Source organism: Jaculus jaculus, chromosome 4 (genome assembly GCF_020740685.1).
Source record: "Jaculus jaculus isolate mJacJac1 chromosome 4, mJacJac1.mat.Y.cur, whole genome shotgun sequence".
In the NCBI taxonomy this organism is placed as follows: Eukaryota; Metazoa; Chordata; class Mammalia; order Rodentia; family Dipodidae; genus Jaculus; species Jaculus jaculus.
Window position 1 is genome coordinate 100,117,518 of NC_059105.1, and position 20,623 is coordinate 100,138,140.

At 37.1% G+C, this 20,623-nt stretch overlaps 1 protein-coding gene across 1 annotated transcript in view; it reads left to right on the top strand.

The window, feature by feature from the left end:
- Positions 1-20,623, top strand: part of Lrp1b (LDL receptor related protein 1B) — a 2,087,209-nt gene that overhangs the window by 940,251 nt on the left and 1,126,335 nt on the right. The window contains exon 6 of the mRNA XM_045147485.1: positions 18,327-18,584. Within this exon, the coding sequence (XP_045003420.1) occupies positions 18,327-18,584 (258 nt within the window). The remainder of the gene's footprint in view (positions 1-18,326; positions 18,585-20,623) is intronic.

Sequence of the window (20,623 nt, forward strand, 5' to 3'; positions counted from 1 at the left end):
ACAACATTCTATTATGCTATTTATTTTTTGTAGAATAGCTTTAAACCATTAGCTAAATTCTCACATTATAATGTTTACAATGTTTAATAAATCAAATCATACTCTACAATTAGATCTCTCTTCATAAATTTAAACAAATTTCATGAAAAATGAAAAGAAATGGAACCCATTAAAATACATTAACTCATTGAATGACAATGTTAAAATAGATGAGGCAAGAGTATGTGAATGTAAATAACATATCAATTCTATTTTTGGGGAAAAATGTAGCATATAGCTGCTTAAGTATATAATGGTTTAAAACATAAGAAGCAGAATAACTTTGTTTTTTATATAAAAATAATTATTTTCATAGAGCCTTTAAAACTTTGTTTGTATCAATTATAATCCACAAGGACTGTAGTAGTACAAGCTATTCAGAATGTCCCTTGGGTATTCCTCTCCCTAGAGATCACACAATCCAGGATGGGTTGTAGGGGGAGACAGGAAAGGGGAGTGCCTCCAGGCAAGCTGCCTAGATTCCTTTTAGCTCTGAGAGGAAAAAATCAGTTGCAATAATTTCATTTCTAAATATGGATGAGGTTTGCTTCTTTGTACCAGGCTCACAAGCCAGTTCTCACAATGTCTTTCATGAAATATAATCATGGCCAAATATTAGATATATTACATCTTAATGACTTTTCAAATGTAGAACAATATCCTATTGACTTATATAAGACATATCTGGAAATATAGCTTGAAATTTATTTGTGATATCATCATTGAGTGCCTTCAGTACTTAGCCGTTCCCCATAATAGCCATGCAGAAATTTGTGATCTTAAATACAGGTCATAAGTTTACATGTACAGTGAACTAGATTAAATAACCTTTCCTTTTTTCCTTCCCCTGGATGATGACTTTCATATATAACCTCTATCTTACTTAGGTAATACTCTTATTTCATATTTCCTTGAGAAAATATAAGAAAGTGAAAGATAAATTTCTCATTCTAACTCCTTTAGTCCAATAGTCTATGAGAATGTAAAATTTATCATTCCACCTTCCTCATATTTGGACTGAAAAACAAACTAACATTTCTCCTCTCAGTGGTCAATCCAATAGTGTGTATCTTCCTACACATGTTCAAAAGTTAGCCTCATGTAATTATTGTGTTCCTTAAAATCACTGACATGGGCCGGGTATGGTGGCGCACACCTTTAATCCCAGCACTCGGTAGGCAGAGGTAGGAGGATCGCCATGAGTTTGAGGCCACCCTGAGACTACAGAGTGAATTCCAGTTCAGCCTGGGCTAGAGTGAAACCCTACCTTGAAAAACAAAAATAAAAAAATAAAAATGAAATTAAAAAAATTCACTGACATGGTAGTCTTCTCTTCCAGATCATGCCAATCAGCTATGGGCATCTCATGAAGATGCCAGATTTTCTCCCAATTTCTATACATCTTTGTTTTCTTGCAGCAGGAATATCAATATGTTGTGTGTATGATCATTCTCCACATTCCCGCTTCTCTCTTGAACCCATATCTTGTGTCTTACATCTCATGGTTCAAACCTATTGGCACAGTCACCATATTCTCCATTTGCCTAGACAATTACTGATCCTTGGCACATGACTGACAATTGCCCTTTTGGGATCAATCGTGCCCTTGTATTCCTGAAGTTATCACACAGTTATGCCCCTGCACAATTTTCAGTTACTAGTGCTTTGTGGTAGCGTCAGAGCTTTGTCATTTCCTTGGCTTTTCTTCCTTTGTTGACTTTCTAGGTCCTCTCATTTGGTATGTTGGACTTTAAAACATACATCCTTTCTGGCTTTCAAAATTCCTTAAATCAGACTCTTTCTAGATTTTAGCACCACTGCTAAACTCTCAGTTCAATTCTAGATGTTTAGATTGATCTGTTTACTACTTAGATACTTAGCAGAATTAATTGTGTATGTCCCCACATGACCTCTTGATTCTCTCCCACAACAATATTCTTATTTCAGTATTGGACATCTTGGTTAAATATCACCCACTTTTGCCACATTTTAAGACCAACTTATTGAAGTCATGCTTGACTCCAGTCTTCTAAAACCCTGCTAGTTTCTACAATGACTAAAAGTTGGGTTTGCCTCTCTTGGGAGCAGCCTGTTTCCTCATACTTATGTTTCCCATATCTTCAAGTAATACATCCCTGCCAAACAATCTAAACCAGTTTTTATATCTTGGTTTATTGCTTGCCCCCTCCTTGCAATGTATACCCCATGAGACTCAGCTTGCATCAATATTGACCATTGTTCTTATATCTGGCATCTTAGAGCAGTGCTGAAAAAACTTGGCCCTGGCTAATAAATATCTGTTGAACTAATGAATCAATATACAAATGTTGACAAAGTTTTGTCTTCTTTAGGAGTCAAATTAAATGTGGTGTGGTCTTTTAATTTTTTAAATATTTTATTTATTTATTTATTTATTATTTATTATTGTTATTTAAAAGAGAGAGAGAGAGAGGTAGATAGTAAGAGAATGTGCCAGGGCCTCTCACCACTCAAACAAACTCCAGATGCATGTTCTACCTTGTACATCTGGCACTATGTGGATACTGAGGTATCAAACTTGTTTCCTTAGATTTTGAAGGCAAGCACTAATCATTGTTCCATCTTTCCAGCCCCAAATATGGTCTTTCTAAAGACAGGTATTTAGAAATGACATATTTTATAAATATATATTATATAAAATATTTTTCAAAGTAAATAACATCTTAAACATAAATACTACATACTTAGTACCCACTTATGACATAGAATAGCTGGGTTGAGAAAATATATCCAAATAGCTAAAATAGTTTCTTTTGACTATACCTCAGAAAAATAAAAGAAATAAAATAGTTCCTGTATATGATAACTCAGAAAGGTTACTGGGAGAGTCTAAGGTAGTCATTAACCACTTTTCAGTGACTAAATGTACTGGACATCCATGAATATCCTGCTAGTTATAACATTTATTTAATAAACTAAAATGTGAATGAGTTATATTTTGAGATATTAGATTTATAATGGTCAATTAGTTATCAATTATGTTTCTTTTCTCATTTTTTCTGATTATTGCCAGGATGTATTTTATTAAATATGCTAATTTAGATTTAAAAATTCAGCAAAATACTTGCTTACAATATAGGGTAACCCATAGTGAAATATTTCTCAAATTTCTATTCAGTTTTTGAACACTGAACCACATGTCAAGGAAGACTTTCAGATAATGAAAGGCTGTGCACCCTTCCCAGGGAGTATGGGAAATATCAGTCTAATTTGCAAACGGAGAAGTCTTCATTTACTTTGCTGTGGGCTGATATTTTTTTCTGTTGTTCTTTAAAAATGAGTCTTCAATCTTCTTCTTGAGAAACAATGCATTTTCTCACCTTAAAGTTTTCACATTTCAAATAGAGTATCCTCTAATAGAAAGTTCCACTATCTCACTAATAAGGTCTAAATGAGGGCAAAAGAAGATATGCTTTTAAGTTTTTTTTTTTCTTAAATTTTTGTTTATTTATTTATTTTTTTGAGAGTGACAGAGAGAAAAAGAGGGAGAGAGAGAGAATGGGCACGTCAGGGCCTCCAGCCACTGCAAACGAACTCCAGACGTGTGCGCCCCCTTGTGCATCTGGCTAACGTGGGTCCTGGAGAATCAAGCCTTGAACCGGGGTCCTTAGGCTTCACAGGCAAGCGTTTAACCACTAAGCCATCTCTCCAGCCCTTAAGGTTTATTTTTTTAATTCCAGTTTCTCAGTAGTTTATTATAGTGAGTTTTTAAATGCCAAAAACAATTTTATATAGTACAGCTTCAACCATGTAGTAATGTCCCAGTATTTAACTACATCTTCTCCTAGAGCTGAATCTACTATTCTTTCTACCTAATTATTTTCATTATTCCATTATCTTCCCCTCATCTAAATCTAAAATTCCCATGGTGTTGTACTCCTTGTCTCCCTTGTCCACTTTGTAACAATCTTTCTGTAGCTCCTACCTCTTTGATCCAACCCAACCCTTCTTACTACCTAATTTCTGGGAGTGTCAATAGCATTTTTGTTTCAGATATTCTCTCAGCCACTCTCAAACTAAATTTTTTTGTTTGTTTGTTTTTTTGAGACAGGGTCTAACTCTAGTTCAGACTGACCTGGGATTTACTACATAGTATCATGGTGGCCTTGAACACACAGTGATCCTCCTACCTCTGCCTCTCAAGTGCTAGGATTAAAGACATGAGCCACCATACCTGGCTTCAATCTTAATTTTTGAGATAGAGTCACTCAACTGGACCTAGATGTCACCAATTCAGTTAGACTAGCTACCACTGAACAACAAGATTCCATGTCTGTGCCTCCCAATACTGGGATTACTCGCATGCAACAGTATGCTTTCTTTTCATATGGGTGCTGGGGATTTGGACTTAGGACGCAAACTTGCATGGCTCACTGAGCCATATCTTCAGGCCCATCTCATTTTTAAAATTAAACAATGTCTTCATAATAATACATGTTTAACTACTTCTACTTTTGCATAATTTTACATGTATTTTGGGGGTAGATATATGTATTGGTATGCATCCATGCACATAACTGTAGATGCACACATGCCCTTGTGCATGTTTTGATTAGAGAACAAATTTTGGATGCCGGTCCTTACCTTCTGCCTTGCTTGAGCATGATTTCTCATTGTTCACTGTTGGCCAGGTTAGCTCATCTGCAGTCTTTTAGGTAATTCTCATGTCTCCACCTCCTGTCTTTTCATAGATTTGCTAGGACTATCAAAGCCCATCACAACTTCTGGCTTTTTACAATCTGGGAATCTGAACTCAGGTATTCATACTTACACAGAAAGCACTCTATCTACTGAGGCATTTACCCAGCTCTACAATCTTTTAAAAATTGTAGGAGAATTATGTTTTTAAATGCAAAGGACCCAGGTTCGATTCCCCAGTACCCATATAAAGCCAGATATGCAAGGTAGCACATATGCCTATAGTTCATAGTGGCTAAAGACAATGGAGCACCCAATCTCTCTCTCTCTCTCTCTCTCAAAAAAAATATTTTTAAAAATACACTATCTGTGTATAAATTACTTTGTGATTAGTTTTCTGTCATAACTCACTTTTTTTAAAAAAACAATTTTTTTAAAATATTTTATTTATTTATTTGAGAGCGACAGAGACAGAGAGAAAGACAGATAGAGGGAGAGAGAGAGAGAGAGAATGGGCGCGCCAGGGCTTCCAGCCTCTGCAAATGAACTCCAGACGCATGCGTCCCCTTGTGCATCTGGCTAATGTGGGACCTGGGGAACTGAGCCTCGAACCGGGGTCCTTAGGCTTCACAGGCGAGCACTTAACCGCTAAGCCATCTCTCCAGCCCTCATAACTCACTTTTAGGAGAGTTTGTATGATTTTTAACATGATTGTTAACATGATTCTCACTTCTAACTTCATGCCCACTGTCTTATTTTATACCCTGTGTAATTTGCTCATAATTTTCAGTTCATGTTGGTACAAAATAAATTATATAGGCTGGATAAATTACAGTGCTCTTTTTTACTCTCTACTTTAGACTTACTTTGAAATTCCATTTTAGATATTTCAGTTCAAAGTCTTTGTTAAACTTTTATCCATGATTCTGCAAATTAATGTAACTACATAATTGTTCACAATATGACTTATTATTAGATGATAACATATGAGATAAATAAATAATACATGCACATAATTTGTATTTATTTATGAATATCTCAACTTCGAACTTTAATCCTTAAGCTAGCTAAATTAGTCTTATATTCCTATAGTTGAATGGAAAAACACACTTAATTTTTTTTGTTAAATGGAAGCTTTTATTTGTAATGGAAATATGTAACCTCTAATCTATATTTAATATTCATATTATTATAAGTATAAACACAATTTTTGTATATTCTGGATTGTGAGTGGATGAGGACATGTATGTTCAAAGAGCTTTGTATATATTTGCTTGGAATTAAATATTTTTTATAAAATAATTCAGTGAGCTTTTGCATTTCTCTAAGCTTCTCTTTTGAATTAATAATTTCAAAGTCAGTCTGAAAGGATCACCACACTGATTAATATAACACACTAATAACATTACCAGAATATATGAATCACTTTTTATCATGTAGTCCATAAATCTATATATATCTGACTGTAATGAAACAACTGCTATATTATTTTTATTACTATCAGCATATGGAGAATAGTAATGTGGTGAGTATAATTTCACTCTTACATCCTGCATTTGTTGACAGCCTGGAACAGAGGCTTGTTCAATCTGTCTCGGATCTCTAAGGAGGAGTATCGACTAGTTCTTTCTTGGGTTTCAATCTCTTCTATGAGAAAGGTTAATGTTTATTACCTCTCAGTAAATGTTGATTTAAGTTTCCCTTTGAAGGATGTTATCTCGTGTTTTTTTTTTTCCTCCCTTTTGAATGCATCCTTGATTGACTCCAGAAAGGTCACACAGGAATAGCCTGACCTTTATTTGGGCCCATCTTCCTTTCCCATTAGCTGAGCTAATGGTACTCTTTAGTTGGCATGTGGGAACTTCAGGTAATGATGGACAGTTGAGAGCAAATTCAGTGCTGGTAGAATCATGTGCCCATTTGCCAGGGCTATGCCAGCATGTACATTAAATTGATTAGGAGATTTATACCCAGAGATGCTAAGGCTGTTTGGGTGTTCCTGTATTTCAATGGCTTCCCCAAATCTTGATCTGGTACTTATTGGTCTAAAAAGGAAAGGCAGTTAATAATCACTAGATGCATAAATATTACTTAGCTAGCTAAGCTGGTCAGTAAACTAAAGTATGAACATTATCTAGGGGGGAGTGCTAAGATTACCCTGAGCATAGTCAACATGGATAACACTTACATGACATAATATACTTAATCTTTGCAGCTGACTTTTAAAAGAAGCCAGTGATTATTTTAATGAAAAATATATGCCATCAACTTTAAATCCTCAAAGGGAAAGACTTTAAGATAAACAAATGACATATAAACTGACATGGCTTAGTTTAATAATGTGACCTTAAAAATTCAAATGGTATACTGTCAAACTCTAGACCCAACATAAAGCTTTGCAGCCAAGAAACATTCAGTAGCAGTTCTTTTTGAATGAGAGGCAGCTTCACTAAAATTCATTTCAGCTGTCAAATGAAGACATCAAGCACTGACATTGTCAGCATATCTTTGTTAACCTGATAGAATAGTCATCTATGACTCTCTCTAAACTGAGAAACCTGTGACCTTACAGATTTCAAGAATAGCAAGGTCACTGGAAAAGGACAAAGTTAGGAGTGTAGGAAAGAGACCAACTGTGAACTCTGAGTAAGTGTAATTCAGCAGAGAGGCCCCTGGCCAACTATGCTCAGGTGTGCTCAGTTGACAAGTTATTTTAGGCTAAAATGCTAAACCATTTTCTTGAGGCTTCTGAGGGAGTGCTTTGTTGTGAAAATTGTCTTAGCATGTTTGAGGCTTCTTTTGCATTGTTGGTTGATAATTAGGCATTGCAGATTGAGAACTATTTGTGCAAATTAAGGTTTGTAACCTCCATCAGCCCTTTTGTGGTTGCTTTCTTTGCTGATTTTGGTGATTTAATTATGTTAATGCTTAGAATCTTTGTGAATGCAGGAAGAATGCCTATGGCTTGATTGGAGTAACTTTTTGGAGGGAAGGATTTCACTACTCATGCAATACATTGAGATGGATTTGTGGGTGAACATTTTAGGATTTTGAATAAGGGCTCCAAACCTGTTTGGTCAAAGAGCACTTGTATTTGAGAGAAACAAAAGAACCCCCAGTATTTCTACTGTAACAGGCTGTTGGGGGTCTAGAAAAGTACTTGAACCCCAAACCCTAGATCTGTTTCTAATTTTAATCAAATAATTGAATAAAAAGACTGAGAAGTATAATTATTAAATTATTGAAGGAAGTATAGAGCCCAGGAAAGGTACCCACATGGCTAGAGATCCCACGTGGAGGGCCTAGAAAAAAAAAAAAAAAAAACATGGAAAGAAAAGAGAAAAATGAAAGTTCAAGGAGCTCCTGCCATATGGGGGGAACTGGAGGGAATAAAGAAACTTTAGGGAGAGTAAGGGCTAAGGGACCTCCTTTCAGTTCAACTCAGCTGGAAGTAGGCCTGGACTCAGGCCCAGCTGAGGGAAAAACTCACCTACCACTCAAAGCTACCAAGTGGTCAGAGAGACTGCCCTTCCCTTGCAAAGGTATTTATAATCTTATAGTTGTAGGCTGTCTCCTGGCTCAGGTGAGCCAGTGGGATATCTGGTTGGTTAAGGCTAAGGGTGGTCTCAGAAAGAGGTTAGCCCTGACACCAAGTTCTGGAGGCTGACCTCGATCAACCACAAGGTTTAAGTCCTATGAAAGAACTTCCTCCTTGTAGGGGTCCTGGTTGTTTGTGGAAAAATAGGTCCAGTGAAGTAGGCAAATAAGAAGTCAGATAATCTTTGATTTCTAGCAAGTGCAGACTTTCCTGCCTTTTTCTTACTTCCATGGGTCCATTCACCCAAACTGTACCCCTCTCACTCCCCCTTCTCATGAGAAGACACTCTAACTGCTGTTAGAGGATGGGGGGAATGAGGTCACTTCTTTAGCTACTTCCAGCTGGATGTGGGTATAGAAATACGGTACATAGGAAGTGTCTCCCAGAGAGGGGAGCTATTATAAACGACCTCAAAAAATGTACTAATGGAGTGTAGGAACATAGTCTTGGAAGAAAATGTTGGGGAGAAAGAATAAAAGAAATAAGTTAATGAGAAGTGAGCACACAGCAAACTGGTTACCTTTAGGATTTTCCTTCTTGTGGACTTCTAGGCCTTGGGGAGCATTTAAGGGAACCCAGGTAGATGGAGATGGATTGTCTCAGGACTGCCTGAACATGAACTGGCTGAGATTTTCTCCCAGAACTGTTCATCAAATGGCACCAATAGTATCTGGCATGGTCTGAATCTGTTTCTGTATGGCTTATGAAACAGAAGAGATATTAGCAGAGTTATCAGGAATATATATAAAGGTATCCTTTTATCTTTGGTTATACTTTTTCTCTGAGTATTTAAGAAAAGCAGATAGCCAAAACTTAAACAAGGAGACTTTAGGGAACCAGGAGTAGCCCAATAGCTTTACTGATACTGACGTTGTCTGTTAGGAGGAATCAGGGCTGTGCTGGCCAAGTAGTTTTCACTTGAGAACCCTGGAGGACTGATTTCTCCTCAGTTGTAACTCTCCTGTTTCAGAATGCACACTGATTTTGTTGTTGTTTGGTTGTTTGTTTCTGGGTCTCTATCATTCCTGTTCAGGAAGTCAATTGACTTACCAGGGGGCCAGTATATAAGTGTCTCATCATCTCCAGTAGCTTTATGACCTGGGAGCAGGAGCCAAAATATTGGCCCTTTTAGTTCCAGTGAATCCTATTGCTTTTGACTTCTGCATAGATTATTAAAACACTTATAAATAATTTACATCAACAAGGATTATTTACATATATATTACATTTGATTACTGAAACAGATCTAGTAAAAGAAGGGCAAAAGAGCTTAAAGTCATTTTATTTTATTCAATATTTTTAAGTTTAGTTTTCATGTGGCAGCATAAGTCATATCTCAAGCATAGAAGGTAGACATACATCATGCTTTAAATATCCAATAGTAATAAATACAGGCAGAACCTGTCACCAGTCTTGAAAATAGTACAAATCTAAATAAATTAATTTAACCTAGAAATTGTCAATAAAAAGACAAGTAAGACAGTATAAAAATCTTGTCACCTGTGCTTGAAAACATCTTTGATTAGTCCAGATATCTGTGTGGGTACCAATTACCCAGAGCACATTGGAAACAGAACCACAGAGCTTGAAACTGGCTTTCTCAGATTAGGACCATTGTTTGAGCAAAAGGCTATACTCTAAAGTAGGGAATATTTCTTTTTTTTTCTTTTTATTTATTTATTTGTTATTTCTTTTTTAAAAATTTTTATTAGCATTTTCCGTGATTATAAAAAAAATACCCCATGGAAATTCCCTCCCTCCCCCACAGTTTCCCCGTTGAAATTCTATTCTCCATCATATTACTTCCCCATCTCAATCATTGTACTTACATATATACAATATCAACCTATTAAGTACCCTCCTCCCTTCCTTTCTCTTCCAGGAATATTTCTTAAGACTTAATTTTGTTATAAGTACTGGACTTGAGATGCCAGAAATGAGACAGTTACTTTATATATAATAGAGCAAAATATGGTTATTGTTGAAGCAAAACAGTGAAACTCTTATACAACCCTTGACTAATCTATTTTTAAAGAGAAAACACTGTTTGACAACCAATGTTTTTAGCTTAATCTTGAATAGAAAATGATATTATGTATAATAGGAAATTTTATTGACATAAACCATTATATTGTTGTTATTTGTTTGTTTGTTTGTTTGTTTGTTTAAGGTAGGGTTTCCCTTTAGCACAAGCTGGCTTGGAATTCACTATGTAGTCTCAGGGTAGCCTTGACCTCACAGGGATCCTCCTACCTCTGCCTCCTGAGTGTTGGGATTAAAGGCATGTGCCCCTACACCAGGACCAACATAAAACAATATTATGTCTTACCCATGACTTAAAATTGATAAAGCTTAGGCAAGCTATCCAAACATATTTTACCTAATAGGAAGATAAAGGTTATAGTGACTGAAATTAAATCACTTAAACCTAAGTGATTAAACCTAGTGAAGACCACTTGAGAGAATAAACATAAATAAAACAGGAGCTATCTTTAAAGTCAAAATGTCTTTAGGAATGAGTACTTCATCTTTGGAAAATAAACACTTATATATGAACTTTTATCTTAAGACTCAGTTTTTTCTAATAATTGAAACCTTGACAAATAAAGGAAACTAATTTACTTTACAAAGAGTCTTAAAACCAGTTTTTTATATTTCTAAAATCATGAACAAATTGACATCATGAACTGCTGGATTCAATTTCTCTGCTGGTTAAAACTTTGGCAGGAAACAAACATATTTTACATTTGATCCAATCAAATGTTTCAGTGGAAGGCCCCTTCCTTGAGCAACCTTCATTACCATTATGATTTCCTGGTGACTTCAATCCTTACTTTTTCTTTATCTCCCTTTCTGGTCTCTCTCTCTCTCTCTTTCCTGATTATAAAAAGCAGAAGTATACACCTAGAGCAACTATTTTAAGCTATTTAAGGTATCTGGACTTACATGAGTATGTTTTCTAATTGTCTCCTCAAGTCACTGGAGAAAAGCAATGGAAATTCCTGGTCTCCGTGTGTTTTCTAAACAAGCCCAGTTTTTCAGGAGGCAGGGTAGTGTCTTGGAAGCCAGTCCCATCTGAAACAAATTGGAAGAAATTGGAGAGTCTAATCACATTATGCCTAATCCTGGGTTGCATTTTCTCATAGAAGGAGAGAATCCCTCCAAACAGATTTAGGGGAAGAAATTAGCGTTTGCCTTTTGTTTTTTGGTCCTGTTTTTTGAGATAGGGTCTCACTTTAGCCCAGGCTGACCAGAAATTCATTCACTATGTAGTCTCAGGGTGGCATCATACTCATGGAAATGATTCTGTCTCAGCCTACCAAGTGTTGTGAGGTGTGCACCACCTCGCCTATCTGCAATTAGTCATATATATATATATATATATATATATATATATATATATATATATATATAGAGAGAGAGAGAGAGAGAGAGAGAGAGAGAGACACACACACACACACACACACACACACACCTTTTCTATAGGAGTCCTAACCCAAAATTTTCTGTTTTTCTCCCCATTCACATGTAGTGTAGTCTATGTGCCTCCTGGAGCAAGGTAGTTCCAAGATAGCCTTTACATGCTCATCCTACAAGGCCAGCTCCCAAGCCCAAGTACCTCTAACATTCATCCTGTCCTGCATGTGTCTTACATGATGGTGTGTAAGCAGTACTATTGGCAATATAGGTCCAAGTGTGAAGACTCCTACATTTAATGTACTCTTGGCTTGACAGCCTAAATGCCCATCATCGTGGGGGTGGTCCTGGAATCACTTTCCCTTCTTCACTCTGTGGTAACTGGGGATATAGGTCCCCCATTTGTGAATGTTTCAGAATGTTCTAAGGACTAAAGGGTGTTATTTTAAAGGCAATTTCTGCTTTTATTATGTGATATATAGGGACCCTAACCTTTGTTAATATTTGAGAGAGATAGACAGGCATACAGATGAGAGAGATTATTTACTTGGTGCATTTCTATTATAAGATTTTACCTTAATATTCACTTTAGATAAGTCTTACATTTGTCTTATATAAGGAGTTTGTAACCTGATCAAATACTTTGACTCAGTTTACATATTTGACCTTTTAGTCTAGTGAGAAATTTCATCTGACAAAGGTGAGGTTAAGTGTTCAAAAGATAGGAGCTATAAAAAGAACCAAAGTTATATGCTGTTTGTTACTCCCTTTGCTTTTTAAGGGACAATTGGCCATTTTCTCTTTCTGTGGGGTCTGGAGGATACATGGTTTAAACTTGTTCAGGGTCTGAGATAAAGGGGGTACCATCCCTTTTGCCAGAGTCCAGATTGCCATGACTTTAACTACCATATAACCGTAAGCAAGAGCAAAAGGAAATGACAGAGCAGAGAGCCAAACATCCTGACATTTCTTGTCTTATTTTGAAGTTGCTTATTTGTTTTTATCTAGGAAATTTATTTTACCCATTTGTAATATATAAGATGATAGGATCTTGTCTATGCCTAAATTGGTTAGACTGCCAAAGTATGTGAGTTACATCTATGCTTATGACTTTGTGACCCACCCAGGACAGGACATCACCTATATCTAATGTAAGCTCAATTTAGATTAAGTCTGTGTTCCTATATAAAACTTTTAGAGCATTATTAAAAGTCTATAAACAGTTGAAAAATTCTTAGTTTTAGGTATGGTATTTATCTATTTTGCCTGAAATTTATCCTTCTGTTCTTAATGAAAAGAAATCACTTTAGGCAAAATTTGGTCCTTGTAGATCTTCTACAACCTTTCTACATATGCACACCTTCATGCCATAGGGGCATGAGGCAAGTAGCAACAACTCCTGTGTTGGTAAACCCTTTCCATCCAAGCACCTAGGCTCGGGGCTTGGCTGGGACAGTTTCAGTCTCCCCCTCATTTAGGAGGCCAGAGACCTGCAATCTTGGGCTGAGGCTCACTCCATTTTTGAGGTGAGATCTCAAGTCTCTAGTTGAACCCAGCAGGAGGAGCAGAGCCCAAAGTAGGAGACAGAGCTCCATCCTTCTACCCACCATGGTCAACTAACTATGTGTCTTGTGACACAGTGGTTTATAATGGGGAAAAGGCCGGAGGGAGAAACTAGTAACCATTCTAGTCAGCCCACTTAGGTTCCCAAGTCTCCATGTGGTCATGAGTTTCCTCCCCGTGGCTCAATGGAACAAGCTCCCAAGCTCTAGAGGAGTTCAGCCTTGTTAAGCCTGGCTGGGGTTGGTCCCTTCAAAAGTTGTCACCTGTACAGAAGAGCCCTGCCTGGTACCAACCCAGTTTGACCACAGGCAATAGTGTGCATTTCAAGATGGCTCCCAGTTCCAACAGGATGAAGCAGGCCATGTGGCCAGAGAAGTAGATAACAGATGATTCCAGTTCTTAGGGAGGCTTGTATGTCCTCCTGGCCATGCCAATGCCTCACATCATTCATTTCTCTCAACTTAGACAGAGGTAGTGGATCTTAACCTCCAGCAAGAAGAGAAAGAAAGCCAGTTTTCCTGCAAGTGGAGAGAAGCAGTAGAAATAACTCAAGTCATGCTTATAGCCAGAAAATGTGCTTCCCATTTTCTTCCATAATGTAGTAATCATAATTTTCCTTCTCAAGATAGTTTGATCAGAGTTGCCAACTATAACAGGGTGTTAGAGGTCCCAGAAAGTCCTTGAACAACAAACCCTAGGTTTGTTTCAAATTTTAATATAAGAATTGAATAAAAAGACTGAGAAGGATATTTATTGTATTACTATATGTATTGAAGGAAGTACAGAGCCAAGGAAAGGCACTCATGTGTCTAGAGATCCTATGTTCAGGGTCTATAAAAAACTGTGGAAGGAAAAGAGAGAAAAGAAAGTTTAAGGAGCTCCTGCCTTGTGGGGAGTTGCAAGGGATAAAGAACTCACATGGAGAGTAAGGGCTAGGGGATCCTCCTTTTGGCTCTTCCTGGCTGGAAGTTCCCAAGTGGTCAGAGAGCCTGTTTTCCCTTGCAAAGGTTTATTGTATTTTATTTTAATTTTTTTGTAACCTTATAGTGGTGGGCTGTCTTCCAGCTCAGGTGAACTAGAGGGACAGCTGGTTGGTTAGGGCTAGGGACTGTTTCAGAAAGAGGTTAGACCTGGCACCAAGTTCCAGGGGCTGAACTTGATCAACCACAATGTTTAAGTCCTATGAAAGAACTCTGTCCCTGGAAGGGTCCTGGTTATTTGTCGTAAAACAAGTCTACGGAAGTAGGCAAGAGATAAGAAGTCAGATCATCTTTGATTTCTAGCAAGTGCAGACCTTCCTGCCTTTTTCTTACTTCCAGGGGTACAGTCACTTTAACTGTAACCCTCCCTGACTCTTCTCACCAGAGAAGAAAATTGGCATGAGATAATGCCGCTTTGACAGTTTAGGTTTAATTCTATCAGTGGCAGAATATACATTTTCTTCTGTGTTACCTCACAATGCTCAGCTTCAGGTTCACAGAGAATAGTCATCTGATATATGTGATTTTTTTCCTCCAAAGTCAGTTTTTCTAGATGTTTTACTTACATAAAGTACAGAATGTGTCTAAAGACAGTATTATATTAAAAAATCCATGGGTCATTTCACTTATTCAGTTTCTTTTGATTGACTAATGGGCTCTAGATGCTAGAAAAAGAAGAGCAGAAGTAGATATATAGTGAGATTCTGGAGAAGGAACCTTCTTCCCATGGCCTGTGAACCCCAAACTTTGATCCTTATCCATTTCAACAAAGAGGAGACAGATTCTTAAAAGGTTGAATTACAAGGTTTATTTGAGAATATTTGTATCCATGGAAGGGCTGAAATGATAGAAGAAATTTCTAGAGAAATTGAAAAAAAGTTAAAGCTTGAAGAAACACTCACATCCACGTGTGAAGTGAAGCCAAAGGATGTAAGCCCTTTACCTTCACATTAGGGAAAAAGCTAAGAGATCAGTTAGTAAGAGTAGCCTAGCTTAGAAGACAGCAACAGAATTATAAAGAGACCCACCCCTACCAGTCCAGACCAGGCCAGACATGCTGAGATGGGAAAGGTCTTACTGGGAAGTGAAGCAACGGCCAAGAAGGAGGCCTTGACAACCCTTAGGACACTTACAGCTTATTGAGGTGTTCTTTGCCCACAGACTCAAGTCAGATCTGAAGGGCAACTGATTGTTTGCACTCAAGGGACTTGCCCCAAAAGACACTAGCATACCTGAGTAGAGGACACTGTTATTGAGAGATTATACAGGACTGGATCAAATGCCAGTTTCTCTTTTTGGCCTTCCCCTTGCTGGATATGTGAAAATAAAACTACTAAGTGGTTAAAGGCACTTGATGGTAAAGTCTGACATCTGTGGTTCAACTCCTCAGTACCTACATAAAGCCAGATGCACAAAGTGGCACATGCATCTGGAAGGCATTTACAGTGGCAAAAGGCCCTGTCATGCCCTCTCTCTCCTTCTGCCTCTCCCTCTCTCTTTCTGCTTCAGGTAACTAATAAACCAAGTATTGTAAATACTAAAAAGAGAAAACTATTTGTCCCTTAGATATATAAGGAATTAGAAAAATATGTATTTGCATTCTGATATCTGTGGATGGCTTTCTAAGAAGGAGTATTCTCTGATGTTTAGCTTGCCTAGCTGGTACAAGGGACCAAACAGAGTGCAGTGTTTTAGAGTAATGTGATAAAGGGTGAGTAGTGAGTACATGGTGGGTGCCAAGTTGAAAACTTAATGAGGGCTGTGGTGAAGGGTCATTGGATAAAATGCTTTCTTGCCACTTTTGGAATACTGTGCTGTGCACATACACATATACACCAAATACATAAATAGATAAGCACTTTAAAAGACTTAATATAGGGCTGGAGAGATGCCTTAGTGGTTAAGCACTTGCCTGTGAAGCCTAAGGACCCAGGTTCGAGGCTCAGTTCCCCAGGTCCCACGTTAGCCAGATGCACAAGGGGGCGCACGTGTCTGGAGTTCGTTTGCAGTGGCTGGAGGCCCTGGCGCGCCCACTCTCTCTCTTCTCTCTCTGTCACTATCAGATAAATAAATAAAAATAAACAAAAAATTATTTAAAAAGATTTAATATAAAGACAGTACAAGCAGGGATTTTGAGATGTAAATATTGGCTTTTAACTTTTTTTTTTTTTTTTTTTTTTTTTTCTGTTTGGATCAAGGGTCCTGTTGTATACAGGATCACATTGCTGGTAGAAATCTCCAAACCAAGAGCAGCTTGTGGGAAAAAGAGGTTTATCTTGGCTTACAGACTCAAGGGAAACTCTGCGATGGCAGGGAAAATGATGGCATAAGCAGAGGGTGGAAATCATCCCCTGGCCCACATAAGGTGGACAACAGAAACAGGAGAGTGTGCCAAATACAGGCACGGGAAAACTCGCTATAACACCCATAAGCCTGTTCCCAACAACATACTGCCTCCAGGAAGTGTTAATTCCCAAATTTCCATCAGCTGGGAACCTTGAATTCAGAACACCTAAATTTATAGGGGACACCTGAATCAAGCCACCACAGGCCCTTTCAGGGACTAAGCAAAGGACTGGTCAGGTCAGCTCTAGGTCTGAAGGGCATAGCTCTGGCTGTATATATCATTCAAAACTGTGGTCCTGCACAGATTTGTTTTATATCTACACTATTAGGTTCCTGAGTACATGGGAAAAATATGTGAAGGTGTGACTTTAACCATAACCTAGTGGCTAAGGGAAGGTGTGGCTCTGAGTCAGTCAAGGAATCAGTGAGGGATTGGTTAAAGTTGCTCTTGGTGGGAGCCTGAGCTTTGGATTCTGTTACAAATGATCTATTTCTGACCTTTATAGTCACTTCATAAAAGCATACCCTAGACCACAGGGGAATCTTGGAAAACCATATAGTGAAGTCGTTCAGATCCACCATCATTGCTAGAAAACAATTCACAGAACTTCTCCAAAAAGAAATCTCATTGGTCTCACATTTAAACAACAAATTATGATTTAGAGGATAAGGCAGGCAATATGAGAATTTTAGGGTGTCTTCTAGCAATGCACAAATATATACCAATACACCAATAATCTTGGAGTGTCCCTAAGTTCTCATATTTTGAAGTTGAAGAGTTAAACACACAGATCAGAGGATAAAGTTCAGAAAGACCATATGAGAGCTTATAGCTTTAAGGGGGAGAGCTTTAAGAGAAGGGAGATGTAATGGAAGGCAGGCAGACATTGACAAGCCCAGAAATTAAGAAAAGAAAGGAAGATATAGATCTTGCCCAGGGAGGCAAGAAGATATTGAGAAGCCCAAATTAAGACTCAAGTTGGTTTTTTTTTTCAATAATTCTTTTTATTTACAAGCAGAGAGGGAGATAGAGAGGAGAGAGACTAAAGAATGGGCATAATAGGGTCTCTAGCTGCTGCAAGTGAACTTCAGATGCATGCACCAGTTTGTGAATATGGATTTATGGGGGAATTGGGGAATCAAATATGGGTTATTAGGCTTTGCAGGCAAATGCCTTAACCACTGAGCAATCTCTCCACCCATATAAGGTTAGGTTTTTTAATTTGAGCTCCAAAGTTAGATGGCTGGTCTAGCCAGAAATTTCTGACCATAGTTGTCTGGGGTCATTTTTTTTTTTTTTAAAGTCAGTTTTCCCAGAACTTTTAATTCTCTAGGGAGTACCTTCTCAAAGGAGAATGGAAGGACTCCCTAAGAGGGTATACACAGGGAAAGGCCAGACCTTTCTGATCTATAACAGCTATGTAATGACTTATATTTCCCTATATAGACCCACAGACAATTCCTATATTTAGTCAAGGAGGTAGCTTTTCACTTTGATGTTCTGTCTCCCCTAAGTTACCTCATAGGCATGTGTTCAAGGAAACATTTTTTTTTTTCAAGAGGGAGAAACAAAATACTCACATGGCTTGTTAAAAATTGTTAAATCAATTTTGTATTAAACACAGAGGAATAATTTTTCATGTACAACATAACAATGAAAAAAATAAAAACAGGATTCTAACTCACATTTCTGTCTTTTGTTCCAGAACCTACAGATAGGCCACCTCTGTTGTTAATTGCAACTTCTAATACAATTGAGATCGTCTATGTTAATGGAAGTAAAATGACAACTATTAGCTCAGCAAACAGGAATGAAATTCATACTCTAGATTTTATTTATAGTGAAGAAGTGATTTGTTGGATTGAATCAAGAGATTCTTCAAATCAACTCATATGTGCTCAGTTGACAAAAACAGGAAGATTAACAGAAGAATGGATCATCAATATCCTCCATTCCTTCCACAGTAAGTCTTCCCCTCACTGTAATCTTTTACCTTCTATGGGTTTCCTAGCAGGCAAGAGACTTACATCTTGAGCATAGCTTATGAATGTTGGAAAGCTATATGTGCAAATATACACACATTAAAATAATTGTACTCATTGCATATTTTGTGTCTGTTTATAAACATAAATTTAACTACTTTGAGTACATAAGTAGCAAATTGCAGTTAATTGTAATTCTTTCCTTACTCTAGTGTTACTGAGCTGCTTTCTGTGATTTTTCACGTTAGGATAGTTGGATCAGTTACTTTCTCATTGCTGGGACAAAACACTTAACCAGAAGTCTCTTGTGGAAAGAAGCTGTTTTGGCTTACAGTTTCTGGGGAGAGTCATAATGGCTGGGAGGTATGAGCAAGAAGTCTGCTCTGCATTTTCATATCACCAGGGAGAAAGAAGAGAGGGAAGGAGAGAAAAAGAGGGATAGAGAGAGAGGAACATGGCTGACAGATGAGCTATAATCACATCCAGGCTCTCTTCTAGTGACTTACTTTCTTTAGCAAGGCCTACTTCGTAAATGCATACCACCTTCTAAAAGAGTACTACCAGCTGGAGATTAAGCATTCAAGCATATTAGCCTATAGAGGTCATTTCACATTCAAACAATTATAATAGTGAAGGTGGAATTCTGAAAAACAGACAAACCCAGTTTTACAACTGAAAGTTCATAAATGCATAAATAATAAATGAAAGTTATTTTTATTTTTGATTATGGGTAATACCTCTGTACATCAACTTTTATTTACTTATTTATTTTAGAGAGAGAAAGAAAGAGACAGGTATATATATATAGAGATAATGGGCATGCCAGGGCTTCCAGTCAATGTAAATGAACTCCAGACACATGTACCACCTTGAGCATCTGGCTTACATGGGTCCTGGGAAATTGAACCTGGGTCCTTTGGCTTTGTGCATAAGCACCTTAACTGTAGCCATCTCTCCAGCCTTCAACATTTTTTTAAGAAAGTCAAACTTTTTGTATATAATTTTCCAATAAAGCAACATCATTTGTGACTAATTTTGACTTTTCTTGACAGAACATTAATGAATGAATCAGAGAATATTATCTCTTTCTGTATGTTACCATGGACTGACTAAAATAATATTGACACAAATATTAAAATGACACATTCACATTGTCTCTCTTCTTTCTTTCCTTTCATCAGAGTTTGAAAATGGATTTGCGTATACCCAGAGAAACATGTATTAGAATTTTAATGTGTGTCTAGTTATTTTATAATTTACAAAAATAAATAGTCTCATCAATGTTTCCAGATGATAAAGAAATTACATACATATACACACACAATCAAGGAGGAAAAAATAATTTTCAAATGTAGAATGTTTGGTGATTTGGATTCAGTAATTGTATTTTATTAATTTTTTGATATTTAATTGATGAAGAAGGCCACTGACCCTTATTGAACTGGAGAAAATAATATAATGTAACTTTTAATTATTGTAATTTAAGTAAACATAATCATAGGCAAACATGGTAAAATATGAAAGTATGAGTATTAGGTACATATATAAACAGCAAAGAAATGTTAAAAATACAGGGTCCAGAATTTTGAGTATCCACTTAATATTAAAAATGCATCTAATGTGAAAATGGGCCCAAAGTCCTCAGAGAAGTGTATGCTGGCTGTTCTAAGAAGTCTCTGGAGAACTATCACTCACAAGCAGTGCTAGGACAAGTGGTGCCTTGCACTGCATTTCACAAAGCGGTTTAGCCTCTGCTGGAAATTGAACCCAAGATATTTCTTTGACACAATGTGATCAACAATAATTACAAATATATTTGTCCCTAGTAAATGGTATATAAAGTACTCAAATACCTAGAATGTCCCCTCACCTAACATTGTAACATTATTTCCCAAGCTTATTTAGCAACATGTTCTCAATACTGACTCTTCCCTAATTGTGGTAAGTTTCTACTTTCGTATTCAGTAAAAGGATACATTATTTGGCCAATCCAACTAAAATGGAGCAAGTGCACATTAGA